The sequence below is a fragment of the Parasteatoda tepidariorum genome, chromosome 6, assembly GCF_043381705.1.
Source record: "Parasteatoda tepidariorum isolate YZ-2023 chromosome 6, CAS_Ptep_4.0, whole genome shotgun sequence".
NCBI lineage: Eukaryota > Metazoa > Arthropoda > Arachnida > Araneae > Theridiidae > Parasteatoda > Parasteatoda tepidariorum.
In genome coordinates, this window is record NC_092209.1 from 23,614,791 (window position 1) to 23,632,832 (window position 18,042).

The 18,042-nt window shown below is 31.8% G+C and overlaps 1 protein-coding gene across 2 annotated transcripts in view; it reads left to right on the forward strand.

Moving 5' to 3' along the window:
* Positions 1-6,384, forward strand: part of LOC122271459 (mucin-3B-like) — a 136,233-nt gene extending 129,849 nt beyond the window's left edge. For both annotated transcript variants that reach the window (XM_071182087.1, XM_043052786.2), the window contains 2 exons: positions 281-358; positions 1,441-6,384. In XM_071182087.1, the coding sequence (XP_071038188.1) occupies positions 1,768-5,838 (4,071 nt within the window). In that variant the 5' untranslated portion in view covers positions 281-358; positions 1,441-1,767 and the 3' untranslated portion in view covers positions 5,839-6,384. The remainder of the gene's footprint in view (positions 1-280; positions 359-1,440) is intronic.
* Positions 6,385-18,042: the final 11,658 nt, after the last annotated feature.

Consider the following 18,042-nt stretch of genomic DNA (forward strand, 5'->3'; position numbering starts at 1 on the left):
TTAAGGTTTTTCATACAATTTTTGTAAAATCTATTTTCTACACCGATTTCATGCTTTTATAATTTTACATAACATTGGAATTGCATTCTAAGAAATGGAACATGTCAATTGATCAAGTTTTTTTTTCAAAATAAAACCAAGCTATTTTATTTTAGTGTGACACTTTTTTTTCTTTCCTTTCCCTGTAGTCTTCATACAAGTAATTTTTAGGCACCTTAATCCAACATCAAGAAAAAGACAAATAATGTTTTTTTAAAATTTGTATACTTTTATATTTCAGGTATTTATTTGTTGGACTCTATTAACCCTTGCAGATGGACAAATATTATTAAACAGTCAATTTGGATCGAAAATCAACGTAAGTTGTTATCATTTTAAAAAAAAAAAATGTTTTTTAAATATTGCCATTTTATAAAAAAAAACACAGTCACAAACAGTCGCAAACTTTTTAGACGGAATTTACAGCAATATTTATGTATTAAAGCCAATTAAAACAAAATAGTTTGTAAAAAATTTATATATTAAAAAAAGTTCACATGCTAAAAAAATTCATATGCTTATTATAATTTTTTTCTTCTAGTTGTAGCAAACTTTTAAATTCGATATTTGATTCTTATTCGTATCACAACAGCACATTAGTTAAAGAAAAACCTAATTATAAATTGTCTAATAGTTATGATACATTATTCTATACCGATTATAAGTAATATTCTTACATTGATTAAAATTTTATACGAAAATACTAAATATATTTTTATCAGCTTTTTAGTTTATTATTTTGATTCCTTGTTATGATGCGCATTTAAATATTTCTATTTAAAAAAGAAATGCAAAATTTTAAACATGAGAAAGTTTTATCTCACAATTGAATTTTAAAATAGATAAAAAATGACGAAACTTTCCGAGAAAGTATATTTAAACGTATATGTGCTAAAACACGAAGAAATAAATAAATAGTTTTTAATATGAAAATCAATCCAGTATGTTCTGAAAAAAGGCTAATCAAAGTTAACTATTTTAAGATGTAAACATCCAACAACATTTACTTTAGTGTTGATTACACTACCCACATTTTTGAGAAAACAAACAAAACACACGGTGAGTTTTCAAAATCGAGAAATATGTTTCGCAATAAAAAGCGCTATAGTTTATCGTTATGATTTATACTTGAAATTGATTTATAAGTGTGGTCACTACTTGGAAAATAATTGAACAAATATTTATTTTCCTGTTTTTATCCATTAAAAATATGCTTGTAGATTAAAGAAAATGTTCCAAGATGTTATACCTTATTTTTAAAATTAAATCAAGATCGACATCGTAAAAATTTTAGATTTCAGAGTAGGGACGTCAAAGAGCTGATAGTGCTAAATAATCCTAACAATTATTTTACGAAGATTTTTTTTACTTTCTGCTGCTTAATTTATATTTTTCTTTCAGAGAAATCAGCACGAAGCTAAGCTGATTCCAGTAAGCGATACAGACACAGGAGGATTGCAACAAACAGCTCTTTTTGAACCTTATCAGGAAATATATACGGTAAAAAACAGAGCTGGTGATACCCAACAAGTTCATTATGCAGTGGACGATTATGGTTTGAGGGCTAACTTTCATTCAAACACATTGCGTTTTGATCCTTCTTCATCATCCGTACGTTTTGGTGAAAGATTAAAGTCAAAAGAGCAAGATGCATTTGTGCCCGAATCAATACATAATGCTCCTCAAACTTCTTTCCTTCCTAAAAATTCCCCAAGTGCAATATTTAATATGCCTGAAAATGCCTTTTTTCCACCAGAGTTTCCTAGCGCACTATATAATACTCCTCGAAACTCTTTCTTAACTCCTCTTGTTTTTAAAGAATCTCAACGTGATAATAAAATGCCTATATATCCACCATCCACTAAGCAACAAGACTTGAGCTATGCTACTGCAAATGATGCTAAAGTTCAGGGAAATGAACCATCTACATTTACTGAGCCCATATCTAAATCTTCTTTCGTTAATCCGGCATTGGTGAATGAAACTGTAGATCTGGTTGCTACACAGGTGATGAGAGACGAGAAACAAGAAAATAAAGACAGTGCTGAACGCATCCCAAATGAACAAAGGAATGTTGATTCTCTTAAATCCTCTCCAAGAATACAGATTGTGAAATCACCTAGGCTGCAGGCAATCAATTTTTCTTATCCACCAATCAGAGAATCAGCCTTTATCCCGACTGAAAAAATTGAATTGCTGCGAACACCAGTCACTAAAGATAAACAGAAGTTTTCATCTCTCTCTAATTTGCCTCTTTTCAAACCGCAAGGTCAATTATTTGATGCTTCAAAACCAAAAACAGCGTATTCCATAAGGCAACAAAACAAAGCATACGTTGGAAAAGAAGAACCTAAATCTCTACCACAAACTACATCTTTTAATTCTTTTAATTTGCCTCTTTTAAAACCTCAAGCACCAAAGTTTGATGTTTCAAAACCAAAAGCACTCTTTCCTATAACTCAGCAAAGCAAAGCTTTTGTTGGTAAAGAAGAACCTAAATCTCAACCACAAACTACATCTTTTAATTCTGTTAATTTGCCCCTTTTAAAATCTCCAGCACCAAAGTTTAATGTTTCAAAACCAAAACCGTATTTTCCCATAGTTCAGCAAACTAAAGCTTTTGTTGGTAAAGGAGTACCTAAATCTCAACCACAAAGTACAACTTTTAATTCTGTTAATTTGTCTCATTTAATTCCTCAAGCACCAAAGTTTGATGTTTCAAAACCAAAATCATATTTTCCCGTAGCTCAGCAAATTAAAGCTTTTGTTGGTAAAGAAGAACCTAAATCTCTACCTCAAACTACAACTTTTAATCCTGTTAATTTACCCCTTTTAAAACCTCAGGCACCAAAGTTTGATGTTTCAAAGCCAAAAGCTGTTTATCCTCAACAAAACCAAGCGTATGTTGGTAAAGATGAACCTAAATCTCCATTACCAGTGACAACTTTTGATTCTTCTAACAAAGCTATAAATAGTACAAATCAAACAATGGTTGAGTTTCCAATGGAAATGCAAAAAGTAAATGATCATTTAATGTATAAAAATACTTACACATTAAGAAAATTTGCAGTTCCAGATAAATCTACCAATTTTTCTCAAAATATTCTCAAAAGCAATAATTTTCCATCAATAATATCTTCTCCCCTATCTACAGTATTTGATACTTCGAGTAAAAATGGTCAGTATTACCATTACGTCATGAATTTGGGACAAAATGGTCAAAGCAAACCACACTCTAGGACAAGAATATATTCTACAGGTAATGGATTATTAGAAATTCTTAATAAAACTGGTATTCCTTATTATAAAAATCCAAATATCCAATATGAAGCAGGAACTGTAACATCAAAACCTCAGAATGATTATGAAAATTTTAAAACTGATATTAATGATTCAAAGCATTTAAAGAATGAAGCTACTGAACTAGAAGCAAATAGTGCATTTTCGGATGTTGTGTTTGATGAATTGGATTCTAAATCGTCCTCTCTCAAACCTGAAAACAGTTCGTTGAACGTAGGAAATGAGCTTCAACGCATGGAAGAAGACGTTAAAAACCAATTGACATTCATAACTAACACCAATGAACCTCAGGAAACTCTAACCATCTCCTTGAATGACCCAGAAGAAGAATTTCTGCTTAATACTTCCTCACAAGAGTCAGTATCAACACCCTCCGCTTTCCTTGTAGATGTTTTTGACCTCAATAAAGATACTTTCCCTTTCCCAAACTTAACCCAAGATGTTTTTGAAGTTGTTCACAAAGATTCGGAGGAAGAAAATGAAGAGGATCTTTCTGCATTTAAAGTTACAATTCCAGAGTCTCCTTTATATTTGTTTGAAGATTTCCCAACAGCCAGTAAAAGTAATCTTTTTAATGATAACATAAAAGAATTATCAAATGAGTATGTAACTTCTTTAGAAGAATTCAATCCAGCTCCTGAAATTACCGTTGTTAATTTTTCGACTGAATCAACAACATCTATTGACACAAGCACAAAAGTTGACGCGACAACCATTACTGGATCACCCATTTCGACCAGCCTCACATCAACTATTTCATCTCACTTAGAAGAAATTACAACCACTGAAGGGGCAGAAAATATCGTTAATGACCCATCAGATGCAACTTCCCTGATTACTGATTTCACCACATTAGCTAGCAAGACTGCACCTACTACATTAAAACCTATTGATATAACTGAAAAAGACATATTTGAATTCACGTCAAAGCTTAATACCCAATCATCCTTTGCTGTCACTAATCCAACAGCATCTTCAATTAGCTCAGAAACTGAAGCATCTACCATTACGTTATCCTCTGCAGAATCTATTACATTTGAACCTACTGTTGCTACTGGTTACGAAAACGATGTTACAACTTCCAAAGCGAGCGAATCCATGGAAAAACCTATGTTAGAACTAGTAATTCAAAACAATGGAATTAGTGATTTAGTTTCTAAACTGCATAATATGCCAATGATAATCAGAGTGCTAAATGCTGAGAGAAACATGTCCTTCCCAGTGGAATTAGTTTCTAGTGGAGAAACAGATAATGGACTCATCAAATTGGATGAAGCTTTACTTGATAATGAGACAAGCACTTCAACGACCAATGAAATGACTGAAAATCAAGAGAAAATACTTACAGAGTTAGAAAGTGAAATTCAAAGTCAAGAGAATAGCTCTTCGTCTAACAGTAACGAGAATCAAACACAAGACATAGAACCTGTAAGCGCCGATTTTACAACTAGCACTATACCACCTCAGATGACTACAAAACGTGAATCAGAAGATAATATTTTTGATGAATCGAAGGAAACTGCTGAAAGAAAAATAGTTACAATCCTAAAGAAAGTTGTGAACAAATCTTCCATAGTTTCTGAAACTTTAAATAATAATAAAACTGACTCGTATCAGCCAGAATCATCAAATAAAAAGTTAACTGTCATAACCCCTTTAGTTTCAAGAGCAAAAAATAAAACTGTTGTGAAAAGAACAAAAGTCGTAAGGAAATCAAAGACCTCTAGAAAAAATGAAAGCAAGCGCCGAGAGAATACGAGTTCAGAATTAAAAATTGCTGATTCCAGTAAAAGCAAGACTAAAAGTCTCAGTTCATCTGAAAGTTTCAGTTCACCTTTACAGGGTTTGCCATTTAAGTACACCTCACCACAAAGAGAAATTCCTGCAGCTTATAAGAATTTCTCACCGGAGAAAGAATACACTGCGAGTAAAGGACTTGAATTGCCAAATGAACCTATTTTTCGAGACCCAACAATTTTTATCGATCACATCCCGGCTACGTTCAACAACGATGGCCTTATTTCCGGTAAAGATATTAGAAACAACCCACTAAGATATATTTCTGACTATTCAGGTTACCTTGAGCAGACTGGCCTAAGCAAGCAAGACTCCTATTCAGAAAAAGACATTACATTGTTTCCAGCAACTCATGATGACATCAGACATTCTCAGCAGTTATTTAGAAGTTTTCAAAGTAACAATACCTCCAAGAACAACGTAGCTAAAAGTTCTGGAAAATTCGATTATGTAGATGTCCTCCCATACGATGGAATGAGCCCAGCAATTAGCAAGGGAAGTGAAATTCGTAATGCTCAAGGAACCGAGTTTGGTCCAGATGCCGTCATTATTATAGATGATTATGAAGATATGCCAGCATACCATGGAGATGATAAATATATTTTTATCGGTCAAAATGACAGAAGTATTGCTAATACGAATGGTAGAGAAGTCTTTATAGATCCAAGTGGACAAAAAGTTTCTTATATAGACTTGTTATAATGCCATAGAATGACTAAATTATGAAAAGCCATCTTTTGGACAAATAAAAATTTGCTTTTCGACAACCACGAAATGACAGTAAAATTAACCTATCTGATAACTTTTACTATTTTTACGAATGATTTTTTTTCTATTAGAAAGCTTGATACTTTAATATGATTCTGAATTTTAAAAATTTAATTTAAAATAACATAAACCAAAAAGGAATAAAGAATTCATGTTTATATATACTAACATAAATCTTCGAAATAATGCCATTATTTTTTTTAAATTCTGGCAAAGTTTTTAAAATTGCTTATCATTTTAAATTTTTCATTAAGCTTTTTCTACCACCGAAATTTTTTTTTCTTCATTCAAATCGTAAAAGTCGGTAACTATGCATCACAATAAAATGCGTATTCCTTGCAGCGTACTAGTTGATTGTTCTCATATTTTGTGTTTAGAGAAGAAAGCCATCATTTCGATTCACAAGAAATGTTTGTATAATAAATGCTCTTGTATCATAATGTAAAGTACTTTTAATTAAAATACCATGTAAATATCGTTTTTAGCTGTATTTCTTGATTTAACATGTCTTTCTTAAAACGATTTCTGCAAAAACGGCAAATTAAACATAAATATATTATTTTTATGTCAACTAATTAGGAAAAATATATTCGATAGATTTGAGGGGGGAAATTTCCGTATCGGTATCTGCTCATGCCAACTATAACCGTCAAAGAAATTTTAAATTTGTAAAAATTTATTATATATATATATATATATAGAACANTATAATAAATACAAATATATATATATATATATATGAGCTACAAGTTACACCCATTGAGTAAGTCTCCGCATAGAATTTTTTTATAGTTTTTTATATGCCACAGATTTTAAATCACTAATATTTGGCTAAGTTTTTTTAATTTTTTTAAAATTTCCAATGGCAGATTATAGACAGTAACATCAAACATAAACATCTAATAAAAATAAGAACAGAAACAAAAGATGCTGCAACAGAGTCGATTAATCACAACATGTCTCTAGCTTCCCAATAGCGTTCAGTGATATAATTCCTGCAAAGTGCAGAGCAGCGGAGAAGGTGCGTGGAGTCCTCACCTGAACTGCAAAGAGTGCATACCGGAGAAGGAACGATACCAAATCTAGACAGATGTTTCCGCAGACAGTTATGACCAGTGGCCAAGCGGAATTCAGCCATCACTCTTCGTCTTGGGCCATTTCTCAAATTTAGGATGGTAAACTTCCAAGACTTAGTAGAAGTACGATCATGATACGATAGTTCTTCATGAGCACAGGTCTTAAAGGTCCTCTTAATAAGCTGTTTGATGGAACAGAACGGCATATAATGCACAGAAGTCTGAATAATTAAGGCCCCTTTCTTTGCTAAGTAGTCTGCATTTTCATTAACCGTAACCCCGCAATGGGCATATTTGGCTAAGTACCGCTACTGATATCTTCCCTTATGTTGTTTTAATACTTTACTTTTACATTCAGAATACTTCACACGAACTTTTATTTCAAAACACAACTATTGAACAGATGTTGTAAGCTGAGCAACTGAGCCCGCAACGAGGTCCTTTTCTCATACATCATTAAAATTTTGTATTTTGACGCAAGGAAATAAATTTACTTTTCAAATCATGAGGAACCTTTTCGATCTGTAAAATGAAGTTCAAAACCAGTCTCCTGAAAAAAGTGTCGCCAAATATAAATATTACCCCACTTAATATGTTATGAGAGATATAACAATCTGATTTCTTCGAAGTAAATCATAATTTTAGAATACTTGAACTACCACTTCCTTTATTTTTGAAAAAAGGAACAACTCTCCTTTTAAAAGGATGCCTGGGCATAAATGGGTTAAAAATTACTGCCAAATGGTCGAACAGTATAAACAAGATATTTCATTATTACCAACTTTGTAGGTAAAAGAATATTTTCTTAACCATCATAATTTTAAAAAAAGTTTAAAATATATACCAAACTATATTTATATTTTACTATAACTATATTTTGATTAAATTTAATAACGCTTAGTTAGTTAACCCATTTATCATACCTGCAAACTCTTCCGGTTTTTCCGGAAGATTTTAATTTTGTATTTAAAGTGGTACCGAAACTCATGTCATCTCATTAAAATTTTTGAATTATAATAATAATTATAAATGAGTTTGACCAAAACTACGTTTAAATAATTACAATAAATATATAAAAGCATACTAGTCTAAATGATAGCGAATTTAAACCTAGTCAAAATATAAAAATATTTTTGAGTAAGGTTGTTTTTCGGTATTTGTTTTACTATCACTTGGAGTATTCATTCTCAGAAAGAGTGAAAGTTGGCAGGTATGCATTTATGCTTTCCTTCATTTAGCACATTGCAGTGGGTCACGTAAGAATACGTTATTGAAATTTCTGTGATTCACACAAAAGTTTAAAAAGTGGGAGCAAAAGTGCTCCCTTTTATGAAACGGCATTTTGTTCCAATTCTCCCGTGACTTTTGAAATGTTAAGAATATTACCAAAAACTCCGATTACTTTAGTTTTCAATTGTCAACCACAGTGAAAAGGAATTTGCGTAGTAGTTTTGCAACCCTACTCATTAAGGAACGCCCGTTGTGATGAATTCCTCTCATAAAAAAAAACTGGTGACTCATTAATTTCCTAATTGAAATTTATCCTAGATAAAAAAACGACATTATTTGATATACAAATATTTACATATTGATCTAAAATTAAGCCAAAATGATACTTTAAAAGCAAAAGCAGTGGCCTACAGTATAAATGTTCTACCACTTTTCTCATACAGTATCAAAACAAAATGTTGCATTTTCGCAATAGTAGGCTTAAATAGGTTAAACTAACAAACAAAGTTTTTTATTTTAGTAGAAGTGAGCAAAATATTTCACAATTAAATCACAAATTAATGGCAATGTGTTATTTTTAGAGCATGTCCCTTTTACGAAGCAGTTAAACACTGATACCTTTATTCCATAGTTAACATTTATCTTGGACAGAGTTCGTTAATCCAATTTTAATTAAAGAGTCTCGACTATAGCTTTAAATTGTCAGAAACATTGTGGTTGCAAGAAAGAAAGAACGTGGAATGGGTTACCACACTTGGCGACACTTCTCTCTCATCTCACTTTCCTCCTCCGTTTTGGGAACTTTTCACTTGCACAGTGATTTTTATTACCCATTGGCAAAATGGATCATGGTTTGGATATATCATGGCTTCCGCACTTTTCAACTACAATAATCAAGAGTAATTGTAAACAGTGCGCTTGCGTTCCTATGGCGACCGCTGCTGTTTGATAATTTCTTTAGAATTTTTTTTTCACTTTTAATTTCGTTATGCTAACTTCGTAAGTTGGTGGGTTTATTTTAGAGATATGGGACCAGAAAGATCTCATAAATACTTCTTGAGTCGTGAATAAATCACAAATTTATTTTGTCCGATTACTTAGAGTGTCTACATTATAATTGAGGCTCTGTATTGGATGACAATAAAGTTTCAATAATTTTCTGGTCATTACACACAGATTTTATAGCCGTATTAATACCAAAAAGAATTTATCGGCAATCCAAATTTCGACCGCTCTTCAATTAGTTACTGTATTTAAATGTGAACTACGACGAGGGGCAATGCTAGTTTCGATCATTTCTTTACTTCAACAAGGATAAATTGTATAATTTTATAAAATTTATCATCCACTTTCTAAATAGACCACTTTCCCATTAACTAGGATGCCCAAATTTAAATTTGAAATCTGTGTATGGTGATAACTTCAACGTTTTCTAAATGATGCTATCACAATTTTTCTCCAATTAAAATTTCGACCACTTTTCAACAAAAACAAACACAAGCAGATTTTTTTGTCTGCTCAAAAACATAAAATTGAATGTGACATAACTTTCATAAAACCCTTCCATCACCACCGATAACACTATGGAGCAAATTTTTATATCATTTCATGGAGCGGAGGGTATTTTACAGCAGTACTGTGATCGGGGCGAGCGCCAGGCGTGAAGTTTCTTTAGACCAGCCTTAGACGGAATTCAGCCACAGGAGGATCTATCCGAAGAGGCCGTCTATCCCATGAGCCACAACGGCTCATTCATATATATTAACATTTCTGTTCCCTTGAAAATTACTCCATTGAGTATATTAACACGTTCACGCCGGGAAAAGTGAAAATACTGATACGGGAAAAGAGAAAATACTGGTAGAAGAACTATTTCAATATTAGATAATATTCGGGAAGAGTTAATCTATTCTCAACAATAACAATTCACTGAAAGGAAATTTAGCACGGCGAAGAAGCAATTCAATATAAAAATTGAATCCGTTAAAAACAATTGGCAGTTATGGATTTTTATTATTCCCAGAAAAAACTAAAANGCCGTCTATCCCATGAGCCACAACGGCTCATTCATATATATTAACATTTCTGTTCCCTTGAAAATTACTCCATTGAGTATATTAACACGTTCACGCCGGGAAAAGTGAAAATACTGATACGGGAAAACAGAAAATACTGGTAGAAGAACTATTTCAATATTAGATAACATTCGGGAAGAGTTAATCTATTCTCTACAATAACAATTCACTGAAAGGAAATTAACCACGGTGAAGAAGCAATTCAATATAAAAATTGTCCGTTAAAAATAATTGGTAGTTATGGATTTTTATAATTCCCGGAAAAAAACTAAAAAAGGAAATTTATTGTAACCAGTTTTTACTCCGGTGCGCTGCCAAGATGAGACAATCTAGCGTGACCCACCGGTGGGTCACCCCGGCGTGAACGTGTTAAAAATATATGCAAAAAGACATTTATCTCAAAATAGAATATTTAACACTAAATGCGCCGTTATGGTCATTTTGATCATTTTTTGCCTTTGCTTAGGTTGTTTCTGAAGATACACGTAGGCTTCAAAGCTCATATTTTTTAACTTCTCTTAAATTGTTTCCAAGTATACTGTATAAAAATTTAATTTCATGCGTTTATGTTGATTATTAAAATAAATAATCATAGAAATACCTAAAATAGTATAAAGAGGTCAATTTGACCCTAATATACAACCTTTCATTTTGAAATTACATGACTGTTTTTAATATAGCGAAACTGCAAACCTTGTGGAGATGATTTGCCAAACAGAAAATGGGATCCATCATCATCATCATCATAGTTGACCAGACAGACCAATGTGGGGCCAATGCCTTACTCTGAAAATTTCTCCATAACGACTTCCGGTTGATCTTATTATTACCGGGATAAATCCACCGTGTTAAAAAATGTCACGCTATAGTTTCCGTTAAATTATATGGTCGCTTAGAATCGATGTTCGAAGTAATTTAGTTGAGTTTTTATTGAATTACTAATTCATTATAACATCCGAAAGAAACCATATACAACCTGATTATAAACAGTTATTTTTGTTATAATCTCGTTACTTTGACTTCAAGTTTTATTTTCAACAGATGTAAAATTACAAGGAATTACACAAAGAACATTTGAACGATTGATTACTTTTATTCATGCTAGTCGAAAAATTTACCAAGTGAATTACTATTCTAGGACAACATAGTGCTCTAAATAATGAGTCACATTCACAGCGGAACTATTGATAAATCTTTTTAACTAAGTAATATCTAGCAGAAGAATTTTTTTCATTGAAAGAAATGCTCGCAGAATTAGGAATGCACATCTAAACAAGAAAAAAATTCCTTTTATTTTCAGTGTCATGACATTCATCTTTTGCATTGCAAAATGGTTTAGCTGCAAAAGAAAAAGAATGCCACAACTCTGAATAATATTCAAGAGTGAATCAGTTTACAGTAGACAGAATATAGTAGAAGCCGGGCTCTGTCACTTGCTACTATAGTACGAAATGCTACACGATGCAAAATTTACAGGTGGCTCACACTTTTTTTTAAGCTTTTGTGGTATTTCTGTCCCCAAAGCTTGGATAGTTTTCCAAGGAATCTTTTGTCACTCCAATTCTAGCTCATTCTTGGGCTCGTTGAAGAATTACGAATTAGTATTTTGCGCAGCACATAACACCGAATCCAGTCTCTAAAATAAATAAAACACGACTTTTAACATCGATAAGGTACAAAATTAAACTTCCGATAGCCATACGAGTAAGTAGAAGCTGACAATTTGTTTTATTTTTGTGTTAGGCCGATATATTGCAAAATTTCATTAACACGTTCACGCCGGGGTGACCCACCGATGGGTCACGCTAGATTGTCTCATCTTGGCAGTGCACCGCAGTAAAAACTGGTAACAATAAATTTCATTTTTTAGTTTTTTTCCGGGAATAATAAAAATTCATAACTACCAATTGTTTTTAACGGATGCAATTTTTACATTGAATTGCTTCTTCGCCGTGGTAAATTTCCTTACAGTGAATTGTAATTGTTGAGAAAAGATTAACACCTCCCGAATATTATCTAATATTGAAATAGTTCTTCTACCAGTATTTTCTCTTTTCCCGTACCAGCATTCTCACTTTGTCCGGCTTGAACGTATTAATATCTAACTAATGATGGAACATCCACTTTTTAGAACAAGTTGTATTCTAATGCGTATTCTTATATCTGTATTTTTTGTTTATTTTTGTATAACTTGCACTCCTGTGAAAGAATAATCTGTAATAAAATACACTATATTGTTACATTGTGATATGTTAATAAAAATGAAAATTTTTAAGATCTAAAAACTCTTATTTGTCGTATTCTTAACAATATTCATCAATTTAAAAAAATCATTTACTTAGAAATAAAATCAATTTCTCATGGGGGTCAATTGACTCGAAGTGGCAGTTTTAGGTATGTCCAAAATATGGCTGTTGGTTATACTATTAAATAGAAACAGCATTTATAAAACACGCACACATTGTTGTACCATGTGGAAAGAAAAAAAACACTAAAGAAGTATTTTTGATCTAATAATCGTATCTTGACTTTTTAGGACTCAATCCGAATAGTTCGAGGGGGCGACCTCAACTAAGCTAAGTGTAGGCGATATATTGAGTTACGAAATCAGACATAAAAATGTACTTTCTCTGAATAAATATACCCTTTTTTCGACTGATTCAGATTTTTATTTTCAAATTTTATGGGGTTAGCAGCAATATGGGAAATATGCCCCCATCGATTGGTTAGGAAAGCGACCTCATTTAATTTTACTTTTTGGACCTCATTTAATTTCATTATTTGCGTATTTCGAACTTTTAAAGAGAATTGAAAAATTTTGCACACAATTTTAAAAAATTTCCAATTTTCTTAAAAAAAAGTTTTATATTTGAAACTTGATATCTCAGAAACAATTCAATCGATTTTGCTCAAATATTGTATTTGTTCATGTACATTTATATACCTTAAAATAACGAAAAAAAGTTGCATACCACGCAATTAAAAATATTTTCAACTATTACTAAATAAAATAATAAAAAATAATAAATTCTCAAAGTTATTATTTGCATGGAATTATCTATAGATAAACAAATTTTACAATTGCGTGAAAATTTTTTCAATTTGCTTAAAAAGTTCTCGAGATATGGCAAAGTATTCAAAAAGTAAAATCAACAATAAGGGGTCAAAACTTTAAATCGCTTTCCTGACCAAACCTCTCAGATTTGGGCTACCCCTCATATTCTGAGAGACACACATCGAAATCCACTTCAAAAAATTTATGTTTATTTAGAGAAAGTACGATTGTGTGTCCGATTTCGTAACTTGAAATATCGTCTGCACTAATTAATTAGCATATTTGAGGTCAAACCGCGAACCAATAAGATTGAGTCCTGGAACGTGAAGATCCGATCATTAGATCAAAAGTTATTAAGGATGGCTCATTGTTGCAAACAAATTACTAGCAAATTAATAATAAGTAGCACTTTTTTTACTCGGCAAAGCATAAATAATATATACAAAATTTAATGTTATTGTAGTACGTCATTGAGACAAAGAGGGTGCGTGTCTTCTTGTTTTCCAGTGGCGCCATCTATGGCCAAGAATTCGACTTCTGACACACACAAACGTGACAACGCGTTTATGGGGTGGACTCACTCTTACTTCCATTCATTCATCCACAAATCGTAATTTTGACCTGAACAAGAGAACGATCAATTACCGATTCAGCACCCCCAGAGGTGTAATTCGTAGACATGTAGGACTACACACACAAGCCCTACATTCGGGAACATGTAGGACTTTTTGACCCTATAGATTTAGCGTGCACTAGTCATCATTTACTACACGGGGAGTCTTCGGCTGGTGCGGATCGAACTCATGACCTCTTGAACATGGGCCCAACGCCCGACCAACCAGGCTAAGACAATTTGCTTTTTAATTTGAGAATAAATAGGCATTAGAAAAAACTTGTTTACATTTCTATAAGCAGATACAAAGCTCAGTTAAATTCATCAGTTAACTATAAGAGCAACATTATGGAGACATTACACATGGAGACATTATGAAAATTCTTAAAATCTCAATTTCCAAAGCGTTTCAAAGTGAAATAAAAGCTATAATAAATACAATGCATAAATCAAGAGGTCGAGAAATCAGCATAATTAATTAAAATTAGCTAATTATATTTTTGTAGGCTAAAATAAACAAATTCTTCGTTTCTATAATACTAATATTAAGTTACATTACGTTTCTTTTTCTTTTCCCAGCCAAGAGACACAAAACTACGTCAGGTATAGAAAATTGTTGATGTACTCATGAAGCTCTTTAAATATAAAAATATGACTTATTTTATGGTTTGCTAGCTTTTCTATTAGAAATCATTTATTAGCAAGAAAATTAATATTCTGTAAAAAATTATCAATTTATTTGGGACATAATAACATAAATAAAAGGATACGAATGATAAACAGAGCTATACGGGCCCAGACGCCGAGTTCCATGACAACGAACGAACGAAACAGAGCTATAGTTCATTTTAAAATCTGATTATTCCATAAAATAAATGGATTTTTAACATCATTATATTTGCGTATCTGCGATATTAATTTTATGAAGGAAAAATAGTGCAAATACCTATAATTTTTAAATTCAGCCAGATAAAAATGCGTTATCTATTACTCCATGATAAAATTGTTTCCCTTTTTTAGTAAATATTGTTTCTCGCCCAATCAAAGAACCCGTTTGTCGTAACTCTCTAAGAGAAGCCTATATTAGGAACTCTGATATGGATAACTTGGACATTCATATTTACTAAAATATTTTAATGTTTTTTAAATCTACATTTGGTTCTGAAATATTTTTTTATTCTAGTTTAAACAAAATTGATAGTTAAATTAATGAAATATTTCTTAATTTAATCATATATGTGCTACCACTTTTTTTGTAAAGACAGTTTTCTAATTATTCCATCTAATACTAGTTATTTAACTCCCCACGGACTGACACATTATCTCTATATGCTGCCATCATTATTCTATCCCACTTGCTTGGGTTTCCCCCCTCGCAGAATTTACATGACCCCACCTTTTCGTTAGTTAATAACCTACTAACATCTTTATTAATTAATTTTTTAATTTAAATAAAAAAATATGCCTTTTATTAAGTCCCTAGCCTACTAGTTTACCAATTATTGTTTTTAATTGTTATCTATTTGTGCTGTCCTTTAATTGGGTTAACCATTCCTTCTCTTCCTTTCCCTCGTGTTAATTAATTACTAACTATTAATCTAAGTAACCAACTAATTTTAATAACGTAGGCTTTTGTTTCAATGTATAATTCATCATTTACGGAGGTGACCTTATTGGTCAGGTACTCCGTATCACCCATTATTAGTCTCCGCAGTTATAAATATTGGTGGCAACAGCAATTGTCTCAATTTAAATGCATTCGATGAATCGTTCTAAGAATAATAGCCATATGATGAAGCGATCATCTTCTTTTATCGGAGATAATTTTTAAACTGGCTTAAATTTATTGCGTGAGTAGTTTATGCTCTCTTCTACCATAAGCAGAAAAAAATTATATCAATCTAATTTCTAACCTCTAAACATAGCCATGCATGTAAGACGATATAAGAATAAATGCTCTAGTTAAATACCTTATAAAAACTCATATGTTAAGGAATTAGTGCCTGGTATGCAAAAAGCTGGCTTTCTTTGTTTCATTTCATAAACAAAAATAACTATTAATATTTTAACCTCTTCGAACCCAAAGTCACTTTTCCAAATACAGAAAGCTCACAGCCTGGAAAAATTTAGTGAGCGATAATTTTCTCAAGACAGCTTATTTCAGAGAAAGTAAACTTCCAATTTAGTTTTATAAAGTTAAGTTATCACACCATGATAAAAGAAATAAAAATATATTCAGCAGAAATTAATTTCACTTCAACGTGTGTATTGTATATTTTTCAAAAAGTGCATAACAATTTCCGTCTTATGTCCTATTGCTAAGAGAACTAAATTTTGAATACCAGTGATCACTAGCACGTTTATTAGCTAGCAATTACTCCTATGCATAAGATTAGCAGGCTCTAAAGGATATTCTAATGCAAGATAACATAAATTATAAATAACATATATTTTTTTTTATAAAGTGGTAAATTTAAAGTTTTATAAATTAAGAGATAATTTTATTTAGTGTTGAAGTATCTTTTTAAAAAGTTGAGGAAAAAAGTTTTAACCATTGATAGCTATATCCGTCCTATTTTAGGCGCTATGTAGGCAAGGCTGCCAACTTTCAACGCTTTTTTTTAAAAAAATTTCCAGTGGTAACTAAGTTTATGTTTTAATGTATTATTTTTTATTCATTTAAACTTATTTTCCACACCAATATATATAACTGATTTCAAAATTCATACCGCTACTTCGTTCTAGCTCTCTCAAAATTAACCAAAATTCTGAAAGCTTTGGTTGTTAAAAAGTTTACCACTCTATAAAATAATTGGTGAAATAAATTAAGAAAATTTCTTGAAAGGAACTGAGCTGAATGTAAAACGACTTCTTCTACTCATAAATACAAATATTCATACCTACCAACTCTTCCGGATTTTCCGGAAGATTTTGTTTTCATATTTAAAGTGGTAGTAAATATATACTATTTTTTCTTTTATAAACTTAATTTTTAAATGATTTTGATCACCACTATTCTTACAAAAATTAAGCACATATATTAATATGTGTTACTATTATGGCTGTCAACTTAAGTTTGCTCATATACAACGTATTTGTTTGCTTAAAATTGAAGTTTTAATTCCATTTTAATACCACTGGGAAAAATAATAATGGAAGGGATTAAAAGTTGGCAGGTATGAATATTGTACATCAAATACGTAAGCTTACACGTGTGTGTAGGCGGAATCAGTAGAGAAACAGACTTAATAAGTGCGCGTAAGCTAAGATGCATTTCGTTCGCTAGTACACCTCGGCGAATTTATTGGTGTTATTTTGCAGGAATAGGTTATTTTCAAATTGTAACAGTAAAAATGTGTAACCACCAACATTTCGAAGATGGGATGAGGTGGCGAATTGTGGGGTGGCTAGAAGCAGGCCAGTTCTGCAAATTCTCTTAATTTCTTACACCAGTGTAGTTTGCAAAACACGTAGTAGTTGGCAGTGCTGTTTAGGCAAATGACGTCTTTACAAAAAGCATAGTAGTTGGCAGTCCTATAACTGTCTTCTACGTGACAAAGGCCTAGCAGCCTTGTTTGAGCTTACAACTCTGCATGTGTATGTTGTACAAATAAACACTCGGGTTCAGTGAGAACATACAAGCTTTTACTTTAGTGCTTTATGTAGTACGATAGTACAGTCTTGATAGTTTGAATTTCCCATAAACCCGAGTCTTACTCCCAAATAATCTCCAACGCGCACACAACACGAGGAACAATTACGACGATTGGTTTTACGACGGTAACTGAGACTGAAACTTGAGAACCAAATTAGTGTGAAACACTGAAACGTGTGAAAAGTGTGCTTAAAAAGAAACATTAGACAATTATTTTAACCCTTTTGAAGGCCGTGGTAAGTATACTTACCACCATGTTTTACCACTTTTAATTTAGGTTTCCATTTTTCAATAACTTCAGCTTTCTTGAAGTGAGTTTGAATAAAATTGGTAACCATTTGTCACTTTTAAAAAACGTATAAAAGTTATAAAATACATAATTCCTTTTGAAGTTTGTAGCATTTAAGGAATTTATTTTATAAATAAAGAAAAAT